Below are 25859 nucleotides of genomic sequence, written 5' to 3'. Positions count from 1 at the left end.
CCCGCTCACGGAGCAATGTGACTTCACGGTCCGATTTTTTGCTATAGATGGACCACTCCCTAACCAATTTAGGCGAACTGCTTTTTTCATTCATTGCGCAAAATAAAGACCTCTCTGTTGTTGAGTCAAAATCTTTTTTACCTTCATGTTTGGAGGACAATTTCAGTAAAATGTTCACAAAAAGGACCTGAGAAAAGTAAACAAATGCTTTCTTTCGAGCGCGTTTACCGAGAATAGATCTCGGAGACGCATCAATTTGTCAGCAGATTAAAAAAAGCCATTAATTTGTAATAAATACTTTATTGAACTAGCTTGTTCGGTCCGTATTGGAGAATTTTGGTCTTGTTTTTTTTTTTGTAACTTTATGCGGCTCGGTTCATAAACCTGCAAAAAAAGCCAGAACTTGATCAATATTTCTCCAATACAGACCCCTTGCTAGTTCAATAACATTTATGTAAAAGCGGTGGTTGACACTTATCAAAAAAATTATTCTTTCTAAAATACTGAAACGCTTTCGTCCTTTCGTTGACCTTCATTAGTAAGGTGCCTAACTGAAGGTTATCGAAGAGACCGAAACTTTTATTTTAGGAAAAATAATTTTTGATCGGGATAAACCACCGCAGCTGCACGCTACCACTAATTATGCCAGATGAAAACCGTAGTATTAATTATTCGGTGATGTTCTGGTTTCATTAGCTTTCATTACTTTTGTCCCTTTTTTCATTCGCCATATCAAAGTTGTTAAAGGTTAATTCAAGAGAAGGGTGGAGGCTGGAGAGATTGAGACAGACTAACAAACAGGTCTAGCCCACGATCCATTCATTTGATCTCTAAACTAAAGTTCCGATTTTAATTTTGTTAATCCCACAAGCCTATCTCTTCCTTTACAAACGTTCTTTTTTGAAAACAATAGAAAAAGATCTTAAGTTGACCCACGTATACCCTCACACCTAAAACAGCGGCAAAGAAATAGTAAGGCATTACACATACATACATATATTAAACTTTATTCAAAACTCGAATTTAAGAGTAGTTTCATGTATAAAGCTATTATCTTCGAGTTAAAAAATTAAAAAACGGTGTAAAAATACAAATTCGTGATAAAAAGACATGCCTATATATATTAAAATTGTTAATATTTAGAATACAAAATAAAAATTTACAGTAGTGCTTTAATTTAATGACAAACAAGTTAATTAAGTGGCCTTTAAATGAATTTAAACTGTCTTCTCAAACTGAAATTAACGCGAAAAAGACTACATTATCAAAGAAAGATCAACGGACGTTTACCTGAATTTGAAGAGGCTGGTGCAATACAAACTTTGATAATGGTTTCATTGATCGTTCATTGTGGTTTGGCGTTCTCAATTCTGATAACAGAGGAAAGAACGGAACTTGTGCGTGGGCATAAACATTTGAAATTAAAGTTCCTGTTTGTGGATCGGATTAAAACTGAACTAAGGCTTTACTAAAAGGTACCCAAATTCATTAGATTATCCTGTGGAAGGAAAAAAAGCGATTTTAAGAAAACTATTCCAATTTTTACTGGTATTTAGAGCATAATCATTTTACTGTGAGTCAGTCGAAATGAGTTGAGGTTGTTGTTGTCGGCGTGGTTGTGGGAGTGCCGAACGAATGTCAATTAGATATTCACGATTCTACTGTGTGGGTGTCCATAGTAATCGACCGGTGGAAATGCAGTTACTTCTTTCTTGTCTTTACAAAGGTTATGTGAGTGGCAGGTTGGTGCGAGAAAATAACTGTGTGGCACATTAAATGTTTTTTTCGCGGTTTTAATATGGCAATTTTCGCGATGGTTTCCCACGATCGGCTAAAAGATTGTCGCAAAAAAAAAAAGAAGCAATACAAAAATATATTTTCGAAAAACCTCACTCCACTTCCTTAACGTGTATTTCGATCAATTTTGTTTTAGATGTAACAAAGGAATAATCAGTTTCCGTTATATAAGCTAACAATGAATTGATATCTACATCGTTTGATGTATCAGTTGTTTACTCCATACCATGTATCTGAAATTCAAGAAACTGGCCCTCGCAAAGCAGGATCAGAACCTAAAGCGATAGGTTTTTGATTTTGTTTTGTTTTCTTTCAGTCCCAATCAAGCAACCTCGTTGTCAGGGCTTGCCCCTTCCGAATTTAAAGAAAAAGCCATGGAAGCCATGATGGGGATCAAGTTTTGTGTAGAATTAAAAGTTTGTTTTAAAGTTGCATGCGAAGAAATTTTTTAAAAGATTTTCTTCCTTCGAAAATAGTAAACATTGAATATTGCAGAACTAAAAGTACGAATCCATCCCCGCGAATATTTCCTTTGCATTCAATACCCTCCCGTTTTTCTTGTTTTGATGGGTACGTGGGTGTGGAGGGGGATGGCTAATGACGATTGGCATTTGTTCGATCGCGGCTGAAGGCTGGTTCCCACCAGCGCATAAGCATAAGCATAAGCATAAGCATAAGCATAAGCATAAGCATAAGCATAAGCATAAGCATAAGCATAAGCATAAGCATAAGTATAAGTGGACATATGCACACGCAGTAAGATGCTATAATTAGCGCATTCTGTTGGAAATTTCTCTGAAAAAAGGCGCTAATTATCAACATAAACGGTTGTGAGCTGTGAGCGTCGTGATTGTCATCCCTAATTTCTTTCTTTCTTTCTTTCTTTCTTTCTTTCTTTCTTTATTTATTTATTTTTGCGTAGAATATAAGACAAAAATGTCGTCGTTTTTTAGGTGTTTGCGTAAACTTGCAGCCCTACATTAATAAATTGTGAAATCCCGTATGAAGTGTTTGTAGGAGATGGCTCTTCTTCGTGGCAAAGTCAAGTAGAACTTTCAAGACTGAGCGGGGCAGTGTTGGTGACATTAGTTCGTTGTTTATAATCGTTCCATTCGATAAGACAATACAAATTTGTTTTGACAAATTGCATGCCCTCCCCGATCCACCAACACTGCCGCTCTCAGTCTTGAAAGTTCTGCTTGAGTTTGTCTCAAAGATTAAGAAGAGCCATTCGTGGGTCATTTTAGTGTATATTGCGAGCCGATCTACATGCATAGCTCGACTGCATGCTGGGAAGGGTTTTCCAGACCGCATTCTGCAGGGCGCGTCAGCCTCGATACGGTGCAGTAGACGAAACGGAAGCTGTTCACAAACATGGCGGCGCCTTCTCCGCCTGAAGTTGTTCGAGGACAAGCTTTCGATGTAGGACCTCGCTATACGAATTTAAGTTACATAGGAGAAGGGGCCTATGGAATGGTTTGGTAAGGAGAGCGCTGTCAAGCCTCGGTGTTTACTTTTTCCAGCAAGTTCAAATGCGTTTTGCACCTCCAAATGCTGTTCGATTTTGCAGTTTTCAGTCAAATAACTTCTTCATTCTTGCTCTTTTTCTTTTCAATGCACAGCTCCGCGTTAGATAATGCCACGGGACAGAGGGTGGCGATCAAGAAGATCAGTCCATTCGAGCACCAGACCTATTGTCAGCGAACGTTACGAGAGATCAAGATTTTACGTCGATTTAAACACGAAAATGTTAGTACACAAGTCAAGCACAAGAGGGGCTATCATAGCGCTTAGACGGTCACTTGAGACCGAAGTGACGCACATGGGAACATTCCAGTAGCTTTATAGACTGTTTTGGCGTTATTCGGATGCGTTTTCTCCTGAAACGTTCCATGTTAATGTCCCCCTGTTGTCTGTGTTTCAACGATTTTGATCGGGATGGTAGTTAATTTGTTTTATGTACTCCTTTCGCTTTTCAGATCATTGGGATAATGGACATAATCCGCGCACCAAGCATAGAGGACATGAAAGATGTGTATCCTTTGAGAGCCATGTTATAGGAATCACAGACACATTCTAGCGGTATTTTTTTCTACTTGGAATCTCTCTGTTATTTGTGAACTTTCCAATGCCATAACAAACTCAATTGGTACCTTACGCCTTTCAAGTCGTATTCAAACAGTACCGACCTTTCCAAGCTCCCGACTTTAAGACTTCCACGAAATTTTATCATTGCTGTTGTGGACACGCTCTATAAAATTCAAAATTCGTAAACATATCGAACGAGTAGAACATAATTTAAACTTCATTAACCTGCACAGTCACAGTTGTATCTAAGCATTTTTAATTCGTCGGAATGTCCCTTTCGCTACATGTACAGTTTCAAAATTAAGGCGAAATATCCAGCCTTACTGCGTATTTTTTTTTCCGCGTCAAGCCCGCATTTAAACAGCTGTCGGGTTTTACGGTCTCGAATTTCTGTTTAAAACACAAACGCGTCTGTTTAAAGCTGGGGGTTAATCAATCTTTGTTTTGAAATACTCTATGGTTTGCTGGTGTAAAGCCCATTTTGAGATGGAAACCGGATTGTTTTTGATGGGGTAGTCCAGCAATTCGTGTAGTTTTTTCAAAATATTGCGCTACTGGTGTTGTCTTTGCTGTCTGAAAAGTTCTTTATTTGAAATTTATACTGTTCATTCTTCAGTGCGATGTTGATTTTCAGTGTGAACCTTGCAAATTAGAACTTAAATTCCTAAGCAAATAATGAGGCTCTGTGGGGGTAAAATTCTGACATACACGTGGAAATTGTAACAGCCACATGGAGGATGATGAAATAGTGACAACTAAAATAACTCATGTTGAAGATTTGTTTAAGTCAAGACAAGCATAAGCCCCTTTGCAGGACCTCAGTAATTAGATTGTCTGTTTTTGTCATGATTAAGAAGAAAGTGCGTTCTTCTTCTTCGCGTTCTTTGCAATTGGGTTTTGAGTGTGACAGACATTTTTCCAATTGCGGACACTACTCGACTTTCACAGCTAAACTCATGGACAAGTCTAATATGTACATGTTTATTTCAACATCAGTAATTTAGAAAGCTGTCGAAATGTCTGTTAAGTTAACGTAGTTTATTGTATAATTTGAAAAAGATGGTTAACAGGTAATGAGGTTAAGGCCAGTGACATGGCAACCAACATGATCTTAGACACTGTTCTGGTATTCGCTATCTGCCAAAGGTGTTGACTGCTGACATACCTGCAAAGTTAAGCTCAGTTTGGCCTCACGGACATGGCAGTGGTTGTTAGCGATAATAATATTTATGGGAATACCATCAGTGGTAGTAGACAAGAAAACCTTAATTTTTCCCAGAACTACTAAGAGTTCAAACAAAGCTTTTCCCACTGTTTAGTCCTGTTTGAGTATATCATTGACAGGTCATAGATGCAGAAACTGTGATACAGGTACATATGCATGCTGGCAGCATAAATGAGAACAAGTATTTTAACCATGAAAGAGTCACTACATTTCATTCAGCTTTGCTGGAATGTTATGGATGACCTACAAGTGGACTGTTTGAGGCTTTCGAAGCCAGAGTTGTTTTGGTCTCAACCTCTTAAATGTCTTAAGACATTGAACTCTGAAAAGCCTTATATTTTCCCTTGACTTCCTTCAGCTATATTGTCCAGTGTCTGATGGAGACTGATCTGTACAAGTTGCTCAAGACACAGAAACTGAGCAATGATCACATCTGTTACTTTTTGTACCAAATCCTACGAGGGCTGAAGTACATCCACTCGGCTAATGTACTTCATCGGGATTTGAAACCCAGTAATCTTCTGCTGAATACAACATGCGACCTCAAGGTACTTAACCGAGTGCGAAACTTGTTTTAGTTCGTGTACTGGTGCTCGTGTAATTTCTCTTATAGCAATACAAATCGTCTCTTTTTTTGTACCGTACCACATACACCATAATACCAACTTTAACCAGCGTGTGAAGTTTCATAGGAGGCTCTTTGACAGGAAATGTTTGAGCACATACTTGTAATATCCTAGAGGCATGCTCCTGGGATTTGAAAAATTTGTCCCTGATGCATTCATAGCAATGGTTGAGTTTATACGTAAGTTGATTTATTGCCACTAAGTTCAAACCTAGTTTTACCCAGAACCCTCTATCAGGTAAGGAGACATTGTGCTTTCTGCCTGCACAGGGTAGGAAAAAAAAAACCAGGTCTAGCTGACTGCCCAGGGCAAGTAAATCATTGCTCTTGGGCTTGAGTGAAAATGGAAGTTTGATGGTCTGGTGGGCAAGTGAAATTAGCCTCAGTAGTATTGACAGTGATAATTTCCAATCAAAAACAATTTCAAAACTTGAGGCTGCAAGATGAACAAAACAATGAGTTGAAAGCATGGATTAGTTTTAAAAACATACATTTATGTCACTGTCTAGTATCATTTACCTAGTTTAGTACCAGTAAGCTCATTTTGTTACAGTCAATCACTGATTTTAGACAGTACCTAGTAAATGATGTAGTTGATAAGGCATGAACAAACTGAAATGTATTTGCCCACTGGGCAACTGGATTTCAAGACGTTTTTCTTACCCTAACTGCATCTCTATAGTTGTGCTGTTTACTGTATGGACAGTACTTCAGAATATTTAAAGGGTACTGCCACTAACATGAATTTACGTCCACCTTCTTTGTCCAGATTTGTGATTTTGGGCTGGCACGTGTAGCAGACCCCGATCATGATCATACTGGATTCCTGACTGAATATGTTGCCACACGATGGTACAGAGCACCTGAAATCATGTTGAACTCCAAAGGTTACAGTAAGGCAATTGACATCTGGTCGGTGGGATGCATTCTTGCAGAGATGTTATCTAACCGTCCTCTGTTTCCTGGAAAGCATTGTATCCTTAACAGAACTGTACCAGTTACATTTGTATGCGATGATTGAATTACTGAATGTTATAACTCTTTCCATCAAGCAATTAGATTATGAGCTCGAGATTTCTATCGCATGATAGCTGATGAGGGTTCAGCCCAAGTCAACTATCACACATAGAAATCAAGAGCAAATAATCTAATTTTTGCAGTATAGATCTACTAGTCATCCAAATCTCATCTAAATCCTCTCCACAGACACTTTGAAAATGCTAAGAAGCAGCCGTCATTTTCTTAACTAGGGCACATTGCTATGCTACTTACTATCTATCACAGTATACCATGTATATAGTGAGTAGTGCAGCCAATCAGAGAATGGCATTGGTGATAGAAAGTTAGTAGATTTATACTAAAAAATGAGATAAGCTTATTAACTACCAGGATCAGATGGACATAAATATTTTGTTCTGGGGTGTGATAGGAACCAGTTGCAGGAGGTACATTAAAAATGATCCAGGTCTAATTCTTTTCCTCTTTGTCCCAACCTTCTTTCCATAACTTACAGATATTATTTACAGCACTTTATATCTGTACTGTTTTTGTGACACTTTCAAGAAACAGTTGTGAAAAACAGCTTCAAATTTTAGCAGGCTGTACAATAGAATTTAGAAAACGACCCTCTAAGTGGAACAATCCCACGGGGTGTAAAAGCTGCAAGATATAATATATATTTTCGAAATAACAAGTTTTTGAGCCTGATTTGCATTTGCCTGAAAATGGTTCTGTGATGTACATATAGCAAAGTGGATTGCCGATGTCAGCAGATCAACAATTTTGCCTTTCCAGGCAGAGGCTGATAAATGTTAGGCCCTATAGAGCCAAATAATAATAATAATAATAACAATAAAACATTTCATGCTAGTTCCCCTTTGATGTCCTTGACAAACACAGACCTGGATCAACTGAACCACATCTTGGGTGTTTTGGGTTCACCATCACAAGAGGATTTGATGTGCATCATGAATGAAAAGGTAAAAAATAGTGCTCAATAACCCTGGATGTAGCATTATTTGCATACTCTGATTGACCGTATGATGTATGGCTTGTCAGTTTATCTTCAGCTGTTAAACCAAAGACCCTATGCCTGGACTACCTTGTGACACTTGTTTAGTGTGAAGAAATCCACTGCCAAACTAAACAAGTGTAATGCAAGCATAATGCTAGATCATTTAGACAGGATACATTTCCACTTCTATTAATTTTATGAACAAAATTCAATCTGCTTCGATCTCAATTCAACCCTTATTGACAGTTAATTTTTGTGATGTATACCTGTTCACATACTTTCAGAAATTGCTCATTATATGATAGTTTTTAATCAGTTCATTGTGATCCCTAGATTTTGACTGGGCCTTCCGTAGGAAAGTAATTTGGCATTCGGATGTACACAGGCTACTCTCATGCTAAAAATGTAAAGTTAACAGAATGCAAGCGTTGCACTTCCGGTACCATTAAGAATGCAATTTGATCAGCTTGATGCCATGATCTGACCCATGGTGGTAAATGTACAGTGAGATATCGATAATAGACCTAGCAATTAATTTTTGTGAGTTATATCTGTTTGCTTATTTGCAGAAAATGAACTTTCAAGGTTATTTTTTAATGCAGTCATGGTCGTCTTTAGATTTTTTCAGTATGACTGAAACCCATCACTTCAACACTTAACCCTGTTATTTGTTGTCAAATTTGATTTAAATGCAAGAGAGTTGCCTGAACCGAGGCCTTTGACACAACAAAAGAAAAGACTAAAAACAGCCTGTCACAAGTAACTGCAAAATGGTTGAGTCTCTAAGGTCTACGTCCTAGTCCCCTTAAAAAATAAGTAAGTAAGTGTCTTGAATCTGTACAGGATGTGCTTGAAACTTGCTTGAAAATCAGTGGTACCAAACACTATCAATTCATCATCGGTTTTACCCTTGTCTTTCATAACCAAAATTGATTAACCTGCAAGTTGCTACCCTTCACGGGAATCTTATATTAGGAATGCAAAGAATGGTTGCACAGGACTGTCTTACATAGGAATGTACTGAAGTTACTTGTTATCCTTGTGTCCACGTATCTTTGTCACATGGACATGAGGCAAAAATCTACTGAATGGATGTAAATCTTCTGATCTTTATAAATGTGTGTTTGTTGTTTTGTACAGGCTCGTAGTTATATTCAGTCATTATCCTTCAAACCAAAGGTTCCTTGGGAGCGGATCTTTCAAAATACTGTTGATCCAAAAGGTACTTGTAAGCATTCTGTAATACATCTGACCCTCCATGATCAACCTCCTTCCTATAATGTCTGGGACATTTTGTCTTGGCTGCCAAAGCAGGAAAAATGTTTGAAATCCAGTTGCCCAGTGGGCCAGCACATTTCAGTTTTCAGTTTCCCCCACTAAAATACTATTTGCCCAATGGGTGCACAATGTTCATGCCGTATTAACTACATCATTGACTAGATACTGTCAATAATCTGTGATAGACTATAACAGGGGACAAATGCTACCAAAATATGCTTGGATTTTAAATTAATCGATGCTTTAAACTTATTGTTTTGCTCATCTTGCAGTCCTAAGTTTTGAAATTGTTTTTGATTGGAAATTATGACTAGCAAGACCACTGAGGCTAATTTCACTTGCCGACCGGACCACCAAACTTCCATTTTTACTTGCCCAAGAGCAAAATTTACTTGCCCCTGAAAATCAGACCTGGGTTTTTTCCTGCCCTGGCTTTGTGCCAATCCGTAGAGCCAGCACTTTGCAGTGGGTTGTAAATTCTACCTGAGGATGGCCAATGTGGAGGAAATCAATTGTAATATTTAACAATTAGATTATGAGTTCAAGATTTCTATGAGGTGCTATTTTATTAGGTGAATCAACTATCACCTCATAGAAATCAATCTTGAGCAAATAAACTAAATGTATTGACTAGTATAATTCTTACTGAATGAAGTTTTTACATGTAACTTGATGGAAACACAGAAGTAACTCAAACTGTTTTAAGCAAAGAGAATTTACATTATGGTAATCAAAATAAACAAGTTGAGTTTCTTTCTTCTTTCTTACATTGTTCTAAAAGAAGTAGAAAACATTTTCTCTATGTTTCTATGAAGTTTTAGTATAAATCTACTAGCATTCTATCACAAATACTGTTCTCTGATTGGCTATGCTACTCACTACCTATTCGGTGATAGATAGTGAGTAGCGTAGCAGTGTGCGCTATTTAACAAAATTAAGGCCACTTATCAGCATGTTCGAAGAGTCTTTGAAGAGGATTTACATAAAGTTTTGAGCAACTAGTAGATTTATACTAAAACAATTAGATTATTCGTTCCCGATTTCTATCGCACCATAGTTGACTTGGGCTGCGCCCTCATCAACTATCACACAATAGAAATCTCGAGCTCATAATCTAATTGTTTGATAGAAACACTCAACATGAAAATTTGAGAGAACTCAAATAAAGCTGTGGAAATACTTGCTTGCAGCTTGTGCGCTGATTCATATTCACTTGGAAATATTTAAGGACACACAAGAAGTGTGAGAAACACTAGGCTGTGTATATGCTTCTCTGTTTTTTTTTGTTTTGTTTTTTTCCCCTTCTCAATGATTTCTCTCCTGTCCTTAAAAATACTAGTGTGTTAATATTCATTGCCTCACACAGAACGGGGCAGGATGAGAAATAGTTGAAGTCCACTTGCCTAGTGAGCTGGTATATTTCAGTTTTCACTTGCCCCCCACTAAAATGCTTCTTTCCCAATGTGGCGGCCATTATGGCAATGAGAGGACAAACACGAACAACATTTTGAAATAGCTTCTGACTGGAGATTATTATTTATCAAGCTGACATTTTCATTCAGACTCGCAAGACTACTGAGGCTAATTTCAGTTGCCAACCACTGAACTTCTATTTTCACTTTCCTGAGAGCAAATTTTACTTGCCCTGGGCAATCGGACCTAGGTCTTTTCTTTCCCTGACAGAAGCAGTAGTAGCCACGACCTCATTGTCTGAATAATTTTGTTTGTTGACAGCTCTAGACCTGTTAGATAAGATGTTAACCTTCAATCCTGAGAAAAGAATCACAATAGAGGAGTCCCTGGCTCATCCATATCTAGAGCAGTACTATGACCCTGCAGATGAGGTACTGTACATTTGTTACTTCTCGAAGACACTTCTTCTCCCTCTTGAGGGATGACCGAGACCCAGGAGGGGGGTACTCCCAGAAAAATTGGGTGAAGGTGTGCGGCCCGCTTCCCACAACCCAGACCCTATTTAAGACCAAAATCTGTGATTTTCCCCACCCTACCTATGACCTGACCAAAAATCAATACCCTGTTTCAGACCTGTCTTATTTTTAGGTCTCTAATTCAAACCGTTGTTAAAGACAGTGTGAAGGGCCTTTGATGATGGTGTTATGGATAATTATGATGAAAAAGTAGTTTCTTTTAAAAAGCATGCCAAATCCAGAGAATCCTAGAGTGCAAAAAAATATACCCCATTTCAGACGAAAATGGCCAAAATCAAGACCCTATTAATGACCTAAATGGCTAAAAAAAAAAACATACCCTTTTGGGATGCACATACCTACATAGCCCATATAAGGGAGTCCCCACCCCTGGGTCTGAGAGTCAAAGCCAAAGGGTACATCTCTTTGGGAAAATCCAGGATAAGATTCTCAAGTCAGAAAATGGATTTTGCATTTCTTTACACAACAGATTAATCCAAGATCACTCAGATCCTGTTGCATCAAAGGAACCAAAGAATCCAATCTGGACAAGGATTCTTCACTTCCTTTGTTTAGTAAAGATACACAGAATCTGTTTTTATACTTAAGACTCCAATCTTTGATTTTCCCTAAGAAATGAACCCAAAAATTCCATACTTGTGGCACACAATAGCTCAACAGACAGCTAAATGTATATTATATCTCTGATGTGTTCTTACTTGTCGCATGACCAGTAAACATGCATTTCTTTAGAGCCATGCTTACAGCATGAAATTTGGTTTTACAAATCTTGGATGCCTGACTGTGCAAAGAATTATTTTTATTATTATAGCTAAGACAAGATTCTAACAGACACCTTCAGAGACCAAAAGCAACATGAAGCAAACCACAACAAATTATTTTCGTTTCTAAAGTTTTCTTACAAGTCAAATTATTTAAGATGGGAAAATTGTATTAGTGATGGCAATAATAGAGGTAGTCTCTGAACTGTATGTTATGCAGATTTAAAATGCTGCCGTTAAGCATGTATTCCACCACTGCTGTTTGTTTTACATTAGTGCATTAACTGATGTAATCTTCAGAAATTTACATTTAATGCATTTGTAGCTAGTTATTCATGGGTTTTGTTTTCTTTCTTTGCAAACATGAATGATTGTTGTAGACAAAATGTTTACTATAATGAAGAAAAAAATCTCCACATCATGGTCATGTTCTAATAATGTAATTTAAATAGAGAATAGTTTTTTCAAATAACTTGTTTTTACAGCCTATTGCTGAGGAGCCATTTAGATTTGAAACAGAGCTGGATGACCTTCCCAAAGAGAAACTGAAAGGTGATCAATGTGAAAGTAAACAGTGTAGCATTAATTCTAATTTACATTGTGAGGTATCAAGCACTATTTAGAAACTTAACAACTGTGTAACACAGATTGTTGGCTCATGCAACCAGATGATGCCAGTGAGTCTGTCATAAATAGAGACAAGAATTATGTTTTAATTATTTACAGTGGAATCCCAATTTTTCTAGCCCTCAATTTTTAGAACCTCCTGATTACTAGAACCATCTGCCAGTTGAATACTGTAATTTTACTCCCAATTTCTCAAACTACCTGCTCTCTCAAACCAATTTTCATTTCCCTTGCAAGTTTGAAAATTGGGATGTCACTGAATATTTATGTGAACACATTTTATGTTTCAGACAAGTTAAAGTATGTTTTAATGACTAGTTACAATGTGACATTTTTATATGTGCTTCAATAATCCCTTCAAAATGTAAGCCCAGCCATCGAAAAGGATGTAAATTAATATGCTTTCAATAATGAGCTTTCCAAAAGGAGTCTAGCTATTAAGTGTAAAGCCTTTGCCATGGCTCAGAGTGGTTTTCAGTTGAGTGAAAGCAATCAGACAATTACATTGGTTTTGGTTTTAGTTTTGGTTTTACTACGGTTTGAGATTGGCTGGGTAGTGTAATTGGTAAGTAATTGGTTTGGTTTTGGTTCTACGACACTCAGTTGAAAACCACTCTGTCCTATTAATTGTTGTATAATAACATCGATTCCTTCTCTGATTTCAGCACTCATCTTTTCTGAGACTGCTCATTACCCTGGCTCACCGTACTTGTCTGGTGTACACTGAAGCACAGAACACAATATTTGAGGAGGTAAATCAAACATAACACATTAAGTCTATTATCCCTTTTTCATTTGAAAGAAACATCAAGAAGATTGCCACATACATGTACATGGGCAGAGCACCATGCAAAGTGGCTGACTGTGAAGAAAGTTCTTCCTCAGTGTAAAGAAGTTCTGTTCAAAAAGTTTTGTCCATCTGTGAAAGTTACCAGTTGCTGAAAATGTTAAGGAAATCCCTGCTAATGGATCAAGTCATATTTAGTCATTAAAAATTCAAATTTTCTTTCAATTTTTTGTTTCAAGTTTCCTTTTGAATATTGAACTGTTTGAATTTAGATTTGACATTTAAAGTGAAATGTAATTTTAAATAACTGAGTTTTCCTCATCATCATTGGCAGGAACAATTTACTGATATTAGAGGTTAATGACCTTCTGTGGCTTCCCGAAATCAATTTACATCAAGTTATTTAAGTCTGTTGCACCAAATTAAATTATATAATAAGTCAAATTATTCTCATTTATGATCTGTTGGAGAACAGGCACATAGCTGAATTTCTTTTTTTAGGTGATGTCATTAACACTTTTTTCTATTCAGACTATATTATATAAAACAAGTAGATTCCATGTTGCTGTGCGTCTGATCAGTAAGAGATCAAAGAGGGCATACAGATATGCACTTATGTGCCACTTTTTTGTTTTTACCATAATTATTTTGACGTCATCTGTGATCTATTACTGAACAGATGCACAGCAACATGCCATGTATTTGTTAAGCTGGATCAGGTCCAAATAACACATTGTTATCCTTTCTTTCTTGTCCTGTTAGGTGGAATCTCAATAAACCTGTATATCTATTTGACAAAGGCTTTGAACAGTTAGACATGTATTGTAAAATTTATAGTTTTTCATGAAGATTATGGAGTTTCTGGCTCAGAGTAATATCATAATATGTTACTCTGATTCTTGGCAGAAAATTCCACCATATCTCTGTAAAATAAAAAAACTGATTGTCCTCCAATTTTGTAGCCCTCTGTAAAAGTCATTTAATATTTTGCTCCAAAAAATAGACTGCTTTGCAGCTCTTATTATGTCAAATAATGCGAAGGAGCATTGTTTGACAACTCAAACAACAGCTGAAACTGAGAGAAAGGATGTATGTCCTGTAGTTACTTGGTACAATGAGAAACATTTCTACATGGAGAGAATATTAAGTCTAGTTATTTAATGGCTGTTGCCTTACCTTGTCTTGCTTACAGAGTAGGGCTTGATGGAAAGTCAACCGTTTCAAACCTAACGTTGATTTGCATTTAATATCTGATCAAAGTCAATATAAACACATATATGCAGGCCATGAAAATAAAATTACAGACTCATCAATAATGATAGAGAGTTGTGGTGTTACTGTTTGTCAAAGTGCACAGGTTGGTTCAAACTTGACGTCAGTCAGTCTAGATTAAACCTTCATTTATGACCATTCAAATGAAATTCCCTCTGTGGTTAAACCTCTGTGTGTAGCTACACAAACTAAAGCCTTTTTATAGTGGTCCTGTTTATTCTACTCTTCAAAGTGTTTCTAACTTAGTTTGCATGACTTTGTAAATCTGTGAATGGAACCCTAGTGTGTAGCCATTCATATGAAAGCTCTTGAACAGTACATTCATGTTCATATTGGTTTCAACGACCAATTCTATGGTTGAAACCCTGTTGTGTGACATTCAATTAAAAGTACAGTTCAACCCCTATTAAACGGTACCCTCGGGTACTGGCTTCTCCTGGCTGCCTAACAGGGGTGACCGCTTGAGAGGGGTTGACTGTCATAGAGCAGACTTTCATACGGTACTGTTATTTTTTTTTTTTATGCTGCCCAGGGTGGGGTTTCTCTATATGTATACCCAGTGTGTGACCATTTAAATGATAGACTAGCTTTTGATAAGCACTTTCATGTGGCGTCCCATGTTTCTTCATAATGTAAAATTCTAAAATTGGATTCTTTTTTCAGTTTTCAAAAAGCAAAAGTGTTACTAAATGTGTTCACAGGATGTTTTGTGCCCTGTGGTCATTCATCTGACTCGTCACGCACTCACTTCCTGTGCATCGCTATCCAAAACAAAGTGTCAGCGCAGGAGGCTATTGGTTAGGTTGCTTGAAAATTATCCTATTTAATGTTTAATTATTTTCTGGCATGTTGTTTCCAGACCGTTTTCGTAAATCTGTTATTATAACCAGCCTTTGTAATATCTTCACTTTCTAATGGTTCATGGTCATTCGACGATCATCAAACCACTAACTGATTTTAATTATTATAGTTAATTATATTTATAATTATTATAATAATATGATTTTATAACTATTGTTGGTGCTTTCCTTAATGCAGTTATGTTTTTGAGCTTCTAAATTTCAACCATAGCAGTGCCTCTATCAGGCTTGTATCGTTTATCTTTTCCGTCTTGTGGAATACCTGTTTCAGAAATATGCACTTGGTTTCATAACTAATTTTGATAGCTAGGAGTAAACTTTTCAGAAAATAGACCTGCCATTAACCATGATAAATAATTCCATTCCCTATTGTAACTAATCACCAGTTGATATTTAGTTTACGGTAGATGAAATTAAATTATATCCTTATTATATACTATTCAAAGTGGGTTAGTTATTGATCAGAGAATCTTTTGCTAATAATTATAACTGTAAGCCATAATTCCACATTATATGGACTTTGTTATTTGTTTATTTCTTGATTCGGAGACCGTTCGATTTAAATTGACTGGTGATTAAGTCGTTTTTGCCCCAAGGTCCAACCACACACCCTTTTGTATACCGTTTTGACAGAAAGGTACTCTTTACGTGTACCCTTAACTGAAAAAGTACCCCTTTCACATACTTCATGAATAACTTGCCAAAAAGGGAAGTCTTGTCATTTTCATGTAGTGCCTAATAATTGAAATGATACAGCCATGAGGTGCGGCTGTTCTAAATATTTTAATTAAAGGCCCTTAAAAATAACTTAATGACAGATTTCCCTACCTTTTTATATACCTCAACTTGTGAAATTCCTACCCTCTTATATGCCTAAAGCTTGAAAGCGTTACCCCTTTCGGGCGGACCCGCCATTATAGAGAGTCACCCCCCAGGGAGAGGGGGGGTAAAACGCGTTTGTTAGAAATATCTTTGTATGGACCTTTAAAAGATGAACAAAACTTTGCCAAAACTTTGACTTAATTTCTATTGCATTACATGTACGATTACATGTAAGATTGTAAAAACAGGAATAGAACGGTAGTGCAAATAAACGTCGGGAGCAACTTTGAGAGGGAAGCCTCAGAGGGTCTTCAAAGCGTATGTTCAAAATACAATTTCCTTTAACTTCTTGCTGTGCAGGAATCTTTTTGGGAAATTGCCCAACAACCCTCCAAAATAGTAATAATCGTAAGAATGGTCCGTCCCTTACGAGGCCGAGTGTTTCACTCTTTACATCTACTTCGTATTTCTGATTCCACTGTTGCATTTGATAAATGTATATAGTTGGTCATCTTGACACAGTCGATGTAACTGTAGTCGAGATAGCCTGTGTTACATGGCATCTTGCACAATTCTCTCATGAAGCGAGAGATCTGAAATTTAAGCGAGTTTCGTGTAGTGTGACTAGTTCGTTGTTGCTCGGTTTCCACACACATCATCAGTATGGACCTTTTCAGATAGAATCAAGCGTCTTTCGAAATGAGAGCAACTGAGCGCGTGAAGTCAAAGTATAAATCTGATTGTTGAGGCTACGCCTGACTCATATGATGCGATTGATACATTTTCTGTTACGTCATCGTCAGTTCCATTTCTCCGTATGGACAGTGGGGCCAAAACTGATTTAATTGTCCAAGACACTGTCAGCCACCGCCAGCCCTGTCTCTACCCAAGAACAGTAACCCATCGCCATTCGCTCTTTCTCCTCTGTCCTGCGCCACGTTTCGCAGGGTCTCCCTCTCTTTCGCTCTCCTTCCAGTGCCCCCGTCAGTGCAACTCATGGGAGGGAACTGTTATCCATTTGCAGCACGTGTCCAATCCATGTCCACCTCCTTCTCCTCGCTTGTTCGCTAATAGTTTCCATGTTAGCTCTCTTGCGCACCTCTTCATTTGACACCGGCACAGGCCATTAGATTTTTAAAAGCCTACGCAGACACTAGTGCTGGAAATGATCTAGTTTGGCTTCATCCTCCGCCTTTGTCATCCTCCGTGCTTCACATCCGTACAGCAACACAGCTGTTACATGGGCATTGAATATCCTTATCTTACTCAGTTGGCTGCTTTTGTTACGTAGACCTGATGTAATACACCCAGCTGCAGTTTAGAGGGCAGACACGCGTGGGACAATAGAAAACAATGCACAACATCAGTTGCTCATGGCGTAGGTAAATACGTATCGGAGGAGATTTCTAAACAACGGGAACATACGCATCGCTTTGAATACAGTTAAAGGGAAATTGAATCGATACAGGAGACGCTGAATTAGTTTGAAATACCAAATTACCTTTGTAAGGTAAACTTCTCGCTGATTTGCTGTGAGGGAGGGGAGGGAGGGAATTCTACGAGAAGCAATACCGTACGTACGCGTCTTATCGCATACGTCCATAACATAGATTCAGGTGATTTTGTATGTATTTGTTAATCCAGGATTATTTGATTGACAGTGGTACCGAAGAATTTCAGTTCAAGGACCGTGCACATCTTGAAAACTTGACGGATTGGCCAAGCAACTACACAATAAGCTACAATACAGGGCCACTTTTGATGGTGCATATATTTAGTGGCTCGTTTGGCTCGGCAGTGCATGTGGATGAAAGAACGAGGAATAATCTATATATGCGTTAAGACCTAGTCCTCATTTGACTGGGCAGTGGATGACAAAGGAAAAAACGAGCCAAACGAGCCGGCTCGTTTGGTAGATGATTAAAACGACTGGCCCTGTATTCCGTAGTTTAGCCGCCGGATTTTAAAACACACTTTACCCTTGGAGTTAAAAAACAGACATAGTAAGATACACGAGGCAAGATGTCTGAACCTCTATCAGTCTTTATTTATTATCACGCAAGCTTTATGATAATAAACTTAACTGATGTTACCCTGGCTTAATATAGTGCTCAGAACAGGGGTCATAATGATAATGAATAATTATAGAATCCAATTTGTCATAAAAGTTTTTAAAACATATGCAAGATGAATACCGTAACACAAGACATTTCTGGGGTTTAAGCAGTTCGTCTTGAGATGAAGTTTAGAAGTACTAATTTGTTATTTGAAGTTTTATGACAAGTATCATGTAGAACGTTCCTTGACCTTGTTCTTCAGCTGTTTCTGTTTTGCAGAAAGGGGTGTGGGAGAGGGGTTAGTTGGACTTTGTGCTGTACTCTTTCTTAGGTTGGAAATAGGAGGTGGCAAATCGGAAGGGCAACCACTGACTTAAAATGTCCGGGAAGTGACTTGAGATGGTCTAGCTTTCTATCCAGAGTGAACAGGGATCACTTCATGTTTAAAAGCGCGGGTACTTGTGATATCTCTACAATTAAAGCAGGCCTTAATTTTCTGAATCTTAAATATATTGATCCTAGTATTGGTGATAGACACAACTGATGAAAAACAGGTGAGTTGTGAAAAAAAAATTCACTGTTTTGGGGAAAAAAAAGAGATCTACAGAATATGAAAGGGTTAACACCGGCCCCTTAGTCCCTATTTGACCAGCATCGGACGGAAGTCAAAATCGAAAGAATATAAGTTTGGCAACTATAGTCATCGAGCGGCTTTTCTTCGACAAGAACTCGTTTGTGATATTTACGTTGCCGGCTAGATTTGTGGGTATCTTTAAAGCTATTAATTGATCTAATTCTCACGAGAACTCAGATCATCGGCTCGTATTGAAGTACTTGATAAAGGTGGTCCGAAATACAGTCCAGTCGTTCCGTTCCTTGTAACAGAGCGAGGTTAAAGTTAAGAAACCTAAGCATTTCCATGGCGTTTGGAACTAAGAATTTGCAGGAATTGCTCAGTATATTTGGTAAAATTATTTCCTCTCAGTTTCAACGATTTCTGGTGGAAAAGTAGTCTTTTCGGAACGAAATCCGTGCCAGTGATACGGCGATGCTAATATAATAGCAAATCTAATAGCACTTCTAATACAATGCTGGTCAGCAGGTCTGTGTTAGCGTCGTTTCGTCTTCTAGAAGCACGGAGGCTTTCCTTTATCACAATCATTTAAAGGGGCTCAGTCACGGTATTTTGATTTAGTTTGGCCACAAACAAAATAACCTTTAAATGGTAGGAAATCTGAAAATAACAGTTTATTAAGATAGAAAAACACCAAACTGATAATGATAAACCATAAAGGAACAAGGATGGCTAAGGATGGAGAAGATTAACACGGACTACAAACGACGAATTGGAAAAATTGAGGCTAAACTTTTTAATATGCGCAAACCGTGACTGAGCTCCTTTAAATTAATGTCATCAAGAAATACGAGCCGGTCGGCACTTTTCCCCCTAGGCAGTGACCCTGTCACCATTGTAACTGGCAGTTAAATTTAGCTGTTTTTCACTATGGTTACCAGGTAAGCCCCATCATTCAGGCAACCCTCGAGAAAGTAAGGTAGACATATAAAGATTGTGAAAACAGGAATAGAACGGTAGTGCAAATAAACGTCGTGAGCAACTTCGAAAGAAGAAGCTTTACGTTGGTTACGTATGGCTGAGAATTTTCAAAGCTTCTGTGTAAAATATGACTGAATTCCTTAATAGATATGTAAGAAACTACTCTCTATATTTAGTTCTTGATAAAATTCCTACACCTTATGTAATTCGAGGTTTTGTTTGACGCTATTTTGGTGATTGTTACATGCATGGTCTTACTATTTCGTACATGCAGACTATCTTGTCTCTGTTAGAGATTATGTGATCGATACAACCGTCCGAACCGGATACAGTATCGCGATTTATCAAAGTATCTATTTTTAGGTCGTTCTAAAAAACATTTCCCTCCTAGCATCTGCTGAAATTACACAAGCTTGTTTAAATTGGTATTTTTCACTAGGATTCTGAATATTTTTCAGGTCGGGAATCTTGCCTCTTGTACATGGTGTGGGCGATTTGCACATCAGTTCACTGGCCAGGATGTGGAATAAAATCTTTGAAGTCGATGCCTTCTACTAAAATGTAACATTCACCCACCCACAAAGCTTAAAGTTCATGTATTAATGAAATGCTCCAGAACCAACCCTTAAAATTGCCTAGCTACTGATGTAATACAAATTCTCCCACTAGTCCTGTATGAAATTTATGGAACTGATTAGGAGAATTTCTAGAAAGATGCTAGTGGTTTTCCTCTTCCTCCGGCCTAGCCTATCTATGAGACGAATAAGATCTTGGGGCAAGATGAACCTATTTTTTATTGTTCCTTTTAATTTTAGCTAGGTTTCTATATATTCTAAAGTCGTCCACGCAACGTGCGCGCGATAAATTTTTTCCGTGGATCTTTCCATTCAAGAAGTAATTTTCCTTTTGGTGCCGGGGTGCTCTGGGACCGGACTACTGAAAAAGACTGGAACTACTTTGGCAAACAAATGCATGATGGGAATTTTTTCTTCCGCCATTTTGTTCGGCAACGTCAAGGCAACGTCTTCAGAAAGACAGTCCTTACAGCGAGGAATTGGTGAAATCTAAGCAACATTTAACACTCAAAAGACGCCGAAAACTTTACTCAATCGATCTGCGGTCGTTTCTGCTCAAGAACAGCTTCCAATATGTCGTACATGCTTCAACATCTCAGGAATGGTTGGCAAGTTGATCAGGCCATCATGGGAGAAGAAGACAGAGTTGTCGTTATCCGCTTCGGTCACGACTGGGATCCATCGTGCATGAAAATGGACGAAGTATTGTACGCCATTGCAGACAAAGTCAAGAACTTTGCTGTGATTTACTTAGTGGATATTACAGAAGTTCCCGACTTTAATAAAATGTATGAATTGTACGACCCTTGTACGACCATGTTCTTCTACCGAAACAAACACATCATGATCGACTTGGGCACTGGAAACAACAATAAGATAAACTGGGCCCTGACAGACAAGCAGGAAATGGTGGATATCGTTGAGACTGTGTACAGAGGAGCTCGGAAAGGCCGTGGTTTGGTAGTTTCACCTAAAGATTATTCCACAAAATATCGCTACTAAATAAAGGTTGAGCGGAGCTTGATATAAATATGCAGCTGATGGATGGCAAGAAAAACTTTAGTAGTTCTTCTTCTATGGAATTCATTGTTACTCTGACTTTTGTGTAAGGTTAATATTAAGATAGGATAACTGTATTTATGCTTGTTGTCAACAGGTTTGCATGTAAGGGAGACATATAGGTCATAGTGGCATTTGCTGGTTTGCATTTGACATCTATTCCAGAATCAGAATTTACCCATCCTTCTGTGTTTTTATTTTCATTAGATATTAGACCTTCTAAGAACAAGATGCTTTGGTGCAAAGATTTAACTTGACTAATGACAGGGTGACACAGGAAACATAGGTCAAAATTTGACCTATGACTTTAGAACTTGTCTTTAACATTTTGCTTACTGAATGGTCCTTTAGGGTTTTTCATTTTGTATTAGAATACATTTGAATTTCTGAGCTTTTGCATTGCTTGATATTAAAATGGTAACCTGTGATCGGGCGCCTTTTTTTAAAGAAGGAAGATGTGGCGTTAGGTTATCAATATGGTTACACAGGAAACATAGGTCAAAATTTGACCCATGACCTTAACATTTTGCTTACTGAATGGTCCTTTAGTATGATAACTCATCACAGATGTCTTGTTCCTCTTAGACTGCCACATTTGTGCCCCACTGAGGGACACCAACACGGTGTCTATATACAAACCTCTATAAATCTGGGTGAATTCTTTTTGAAGTAACACATGCATCAAAAAAAATGCAGACCTTAATTTTTGGGAAGGCTGGTACATATTGATCGTTATCATATCCTAGATTCTTGACTTAATTTAATCAATGGGTACTTATTTTATTTTGATGGCATGACAATGCAAACCAGTAACATTATTGACTCAAATGAGAGGTGGTGAATAGACTGAATTTTTTTTGTGAACTTGAGGTCTCCTTCACCTTGCAAAAGAATTTGAGAGAGCAAAATAATTTTAGGTTGCAAGATCGGTGAAAACATTGCTTAAAACTTTGCAAGAAGTGTATTTTTTAATCGAAATACGAATATTCGTTTGAAGGACCATTCGCCATCCCTCAAATGGCTAGTTTGCATGCCCTCCTACCAAAAAGAAATGTGACTGTGTGCTCTACTGAAAACACTATGTACTGACATTTTGGTGCACTTTTCAACACATTTCAGAGTGCTTTATAGAACAAGGCATAATACAGCACTAACAGCAAGCACCTTTCTTATTCAATAGGACAGTAATAAGTAGCCATGTATGTGTAGCTAAGTCTTGTCAGTAGTTTGGGATTGTGTTCTTCAATGGTTCACTTCCAACAAGAGTGGCAGCCTCTGGTTTTGTGGTGATGGAATGTTTTAATCTGGGGAAAGTAGATGACAAAATAAATATTGTAATGCAAACGCAAATTTAAAAGAAGAATTAATTCTGAAGTTTCTAATGGCATTATAAGATAACTATAGTAAAATAAGTCTAATTTAACTTGTGATCTTGCAAGCCATTATTGGTGTCACTTGCCAGATCATATGGCGAATGAAACTTGATGTTTCTAGTTTAGCGGTTTAGTTATTTATGGTTAAGCTCCTTCAAGGTTATTATGCAACCTTTGGGTAGCAAGGATGCCCCAGTGGTGAGAGCGCTCACCTCCCACCAATGTGGCCCAGGTTTGATTCCAGCCCGCTGCCATATGTGGGTTGAGTTTGTTACTGGTTCTCACCTTGTTCCGAGGTCTCTTTTTTTCCTCCCTCTATACAAACCACCATCTCCAAATTTCAATTTGCCCAGGATAAATGACCCGTGTGAAAACCAGCTAAGGCTGAAGTGGTCTCCTCTCTAAATTAATATTGTAATTTTATTGTGTTGAGGAAAGTCCAGTTATTTTATCACTGAAGCCAAAAAGTATGTCTACATTTTTCTCACTTAAAAACCTTTATTTTCCTCGACCTCTTCAGTAATGTAAATGCTTGTGTACCCCCTCTCACCCCTCCCAGGCTTTTCTAAGGTGAGCTCCCTTTATATAGATTCAGTAACACACTGCTGAAAAGGCTATTTTGTCAGATTTTATTCTAACATTTCAGCGTCTTAAACTACAGTCGATTCTCTCTTATACGAACTGACTAAAGGTCTACGTACAAGTGTCTGTTTCATAAATTAAAGGGAGAAGTTTTAGAAATTCTGGTTGCTCTGGGACAAAGTGGACTACAGCGAGGGTATCGTCGGGGATAAAAGAATATCTGTTATCAGAACGTTTTCGGCGATTTTTCAAGTATCGGTTAAAATAAAACCCGTCCAGCAAGTTTTGAAGATCTCAGGCCCCCGATAGGCTTGATTCAGTTTCCGCCTCTCTCTCGGGTCCGTCCGCGTTCCTCCCCGAGAAAGGTCTTTTCGGGGGATGAGCGCGGGCTGATTTCCCGAAACAGTGGTTGGTAATCGAACCTAAAGCCTCGGATATCAGATGAAAAACACATCAGCTGACGGTGAACATTTCGACCAATTCCGGCTCAGGCGTGAGTTAAAATCTGAGATGGAGAAAGACCCTCTATAGAGGTCTGTTTCTTGAAGGTGTCTTTCAGGAAAGGCTCAGCTATACTTTTCTTAAACATCAAGATAAAACATTACATTTTTCACAGGTTGGGACAAGTGTGTTGCTCAAATATCGCAGAGAATTTTCTTCGAGATGAAAAATTAAACGTCGTCAAAGCGGTCGTGAAAGAGATAGTTTGTTTTGCACCATTCTATCCAAACTGTTGGGCATTTCGAGTCTCGTACATGTTCATCCAACGTTCTTTTGGCTTAAAGTTGATTATAACTTACAAGAACTTAATATTTTAATGCCATTTTTGAATGTCCGGATAGGATATGTGGAGCATGAATTACAAATGGGAAATTCACAATATTGTCGTTAAATTCTGCTTTATTTCTAGCTTTGTTGTTTTGGCAACAACTTCGAAAATGCCCACGCCCACGTAGTTTGTGTACAAGTTGACGCAACTTCTAAAATATTTCAAGCAAATTGTTTTTCTTTACAGTATAATTGCTATCATCTATACTTTTTGTTTTCCTCAAGCAAACAAACAGAAGATATGTCATACTCAAAGAAAACAAATCAAAACATGACTATTCGGTGATAAATGTTGAGCGTATTAGTAACAGGAAATTCAAAAATGCCATTACAGTGAAACCTGTATTGAGCGGACCCCCTTGGGACACTCACTAGTGTCCGCTTAATACAGGTTGTCCGCTCAAAGAAGGTTTTAATATATTTTGCAATGATATTTAATTATTAACCCTTTTGTAACACAGTATAAGATCAGAGATTACTCATAGCACAATGTCCAGCTGTTAGTCAATGCATCAATCTGGAATAATCCACTTAGCTTTTAAACGGCATCGCTGAACAATGTTACAGGAGTCTGAGCTGAGCTTTTAGAAAAAAAATGCCCTTGACGTGTCCGCTTATTGCAGGTTTTGGGCAACAAAATGGCTTAATGTTGGTGTCCGCGTCCGCTTAACAGAGGTGTCCGCTGAATGCAGGTTTATTTCACTGTAAATTTAGGGACTCAAGCTGGTGTCCGCTTAATAGAGAGTGTCCGCTTAATATGGGGTCCGCTTAATAATACAGGGTTTCACTGTAAAACTATTTTTGCGCTCATTAAGGAGGGGCGGGGGGGGGGGGCGAGTGAAAACTGAAATTTACTGGCCCACTGGGTAAGTGGATTTCAAAAATGTTTATTACTCTCTATACAGGTGTGTGTTTCTTGACGGTGTCCATAAGGAGCGGCTCAGCTGTACTTATCTTAACGTGGCTCCCTAGAGTATTTACGAACACCCTCCCTACAGAGCGCGAGTTAGAAAAGGAAACTTAGTTAATTTCTCTTAAAGTTTTCCCTGAAGAGATTTATTAATATGGGAATTGTTAAAATAAGGCTTATTTTTTGGTTGTCAATTTTGGATTAAGGCCGTTACCATGGCAATATCTCATCTAATGGCAGGCAGATATGTTCCTTAGTTTGGCCTAAACTCCTTAATATTTATGCTTTCCTTCAGTGAAATTTTTTCATACTTTGCCACAACATGGAAATGATATTGCCTGACATTTTGAATTGGTAAAAAGTCAAGGTTGTTCAGACGGTTTTTCCAATATTCTGTAATTTGTCATTCTTCTAAATATATTAGATTAGCTCTGACAGATTTTAACAAAGAATAGGGTATTTTTAATATAGGAATTGAGTGAGGTTACAACTGAGCCAAATTTTAAAAAATTCACCGAAGGAAACGCGAGAAAATTCACTGTTAGTTTTGCTTTTTGTGCTCATGTTGACGTCATAAAATATCGGAAAACGCTGACGTTTTCCTTCGAGCGCGTGCTGATTACTTGAGCTTTAGTCCTCAGCGCGTGTGCGATCGTGAAGCTATAGGGAGCTACGTCTTAAACAGCAAGATAAAACACTGGGCAAGTTTTCATGTTGTAGCCAGTACTTTTTAATGTTGATAAAGGTACTTGAGATTTTTGGCACGTTGGACCAACTTGTTGCCTAAATATCAATTTTTCTTCGAGATGGAAAAT

General features: G+C 37.9%; 2 protein-coding genes across 2 annotated transcripts; both read left to right on the top strand.

Annotated features, from left to right (window-relative positions):
* The first annotated feature begins 3091 nt into the window (after positions 1-3091).
* On the top strand, positions 3092-15866 carry LOC145462664 (mitogen-activated protein kinase 1-like). The gene is made up of 11 exons (XM_081446239.1): positions 3092-3278; positions 3420-3546; positions 3777-3832; positions 5469-5658; positions 6505-6709; positions 7635-7714; positions 8890-8971; positions 10762-10871; positions 12223-12289; positions 13030-13116; positions 13914-15866. Exons 1-10 carry the CDS (start codon positions 3172-3174, stop codon positions 13089-13091), a joined length of 1086 nt encoding a protein of 361 aa, XP_081302365.1. The 5' UTR covers positions 3092-3171; the 3' UTR covers positions 13092-13116; positions 13914-15866.
* Positions 15867-20497: 4631 nt separating this feature from the next.
* Positions 20498-22774, top strand: LOC145463469 (thioredoxin-like protein 4A). The gene has a single exon (XM_081447222.1). It carries the CDS (start codon positions 20866-20868, stop codon positions 21292-21294), a length of 429 nt encoding a protein of 142 aa, XP_081303348.1. The 5' UTR covers positions 20498-20865; the 3' UTR covers positions 21295-22774.
* The last annotated feature ends 3085 nt before the right edge of the window (positions 22775-25859 follow it).

Source organism: Orbicella franksi, chromosome 12, assembly GCF_964199315.1.
Source record: "Orbicella franksi chromosome 12, jaOrbFran1.1, whole genome shotgun sequence".
Lineage (NCBI taxonomy): Eukaryota > Metazoa > Cnidaria > Anthozoa > Scleractinia > Merulinidae > Orbicella > Orbicella franksi.
The sequence above is the reverse complement of the archived record's forward strand: the minus strand, read 5'-3'. Positions and strand labels throughout refer to the sequence as shown.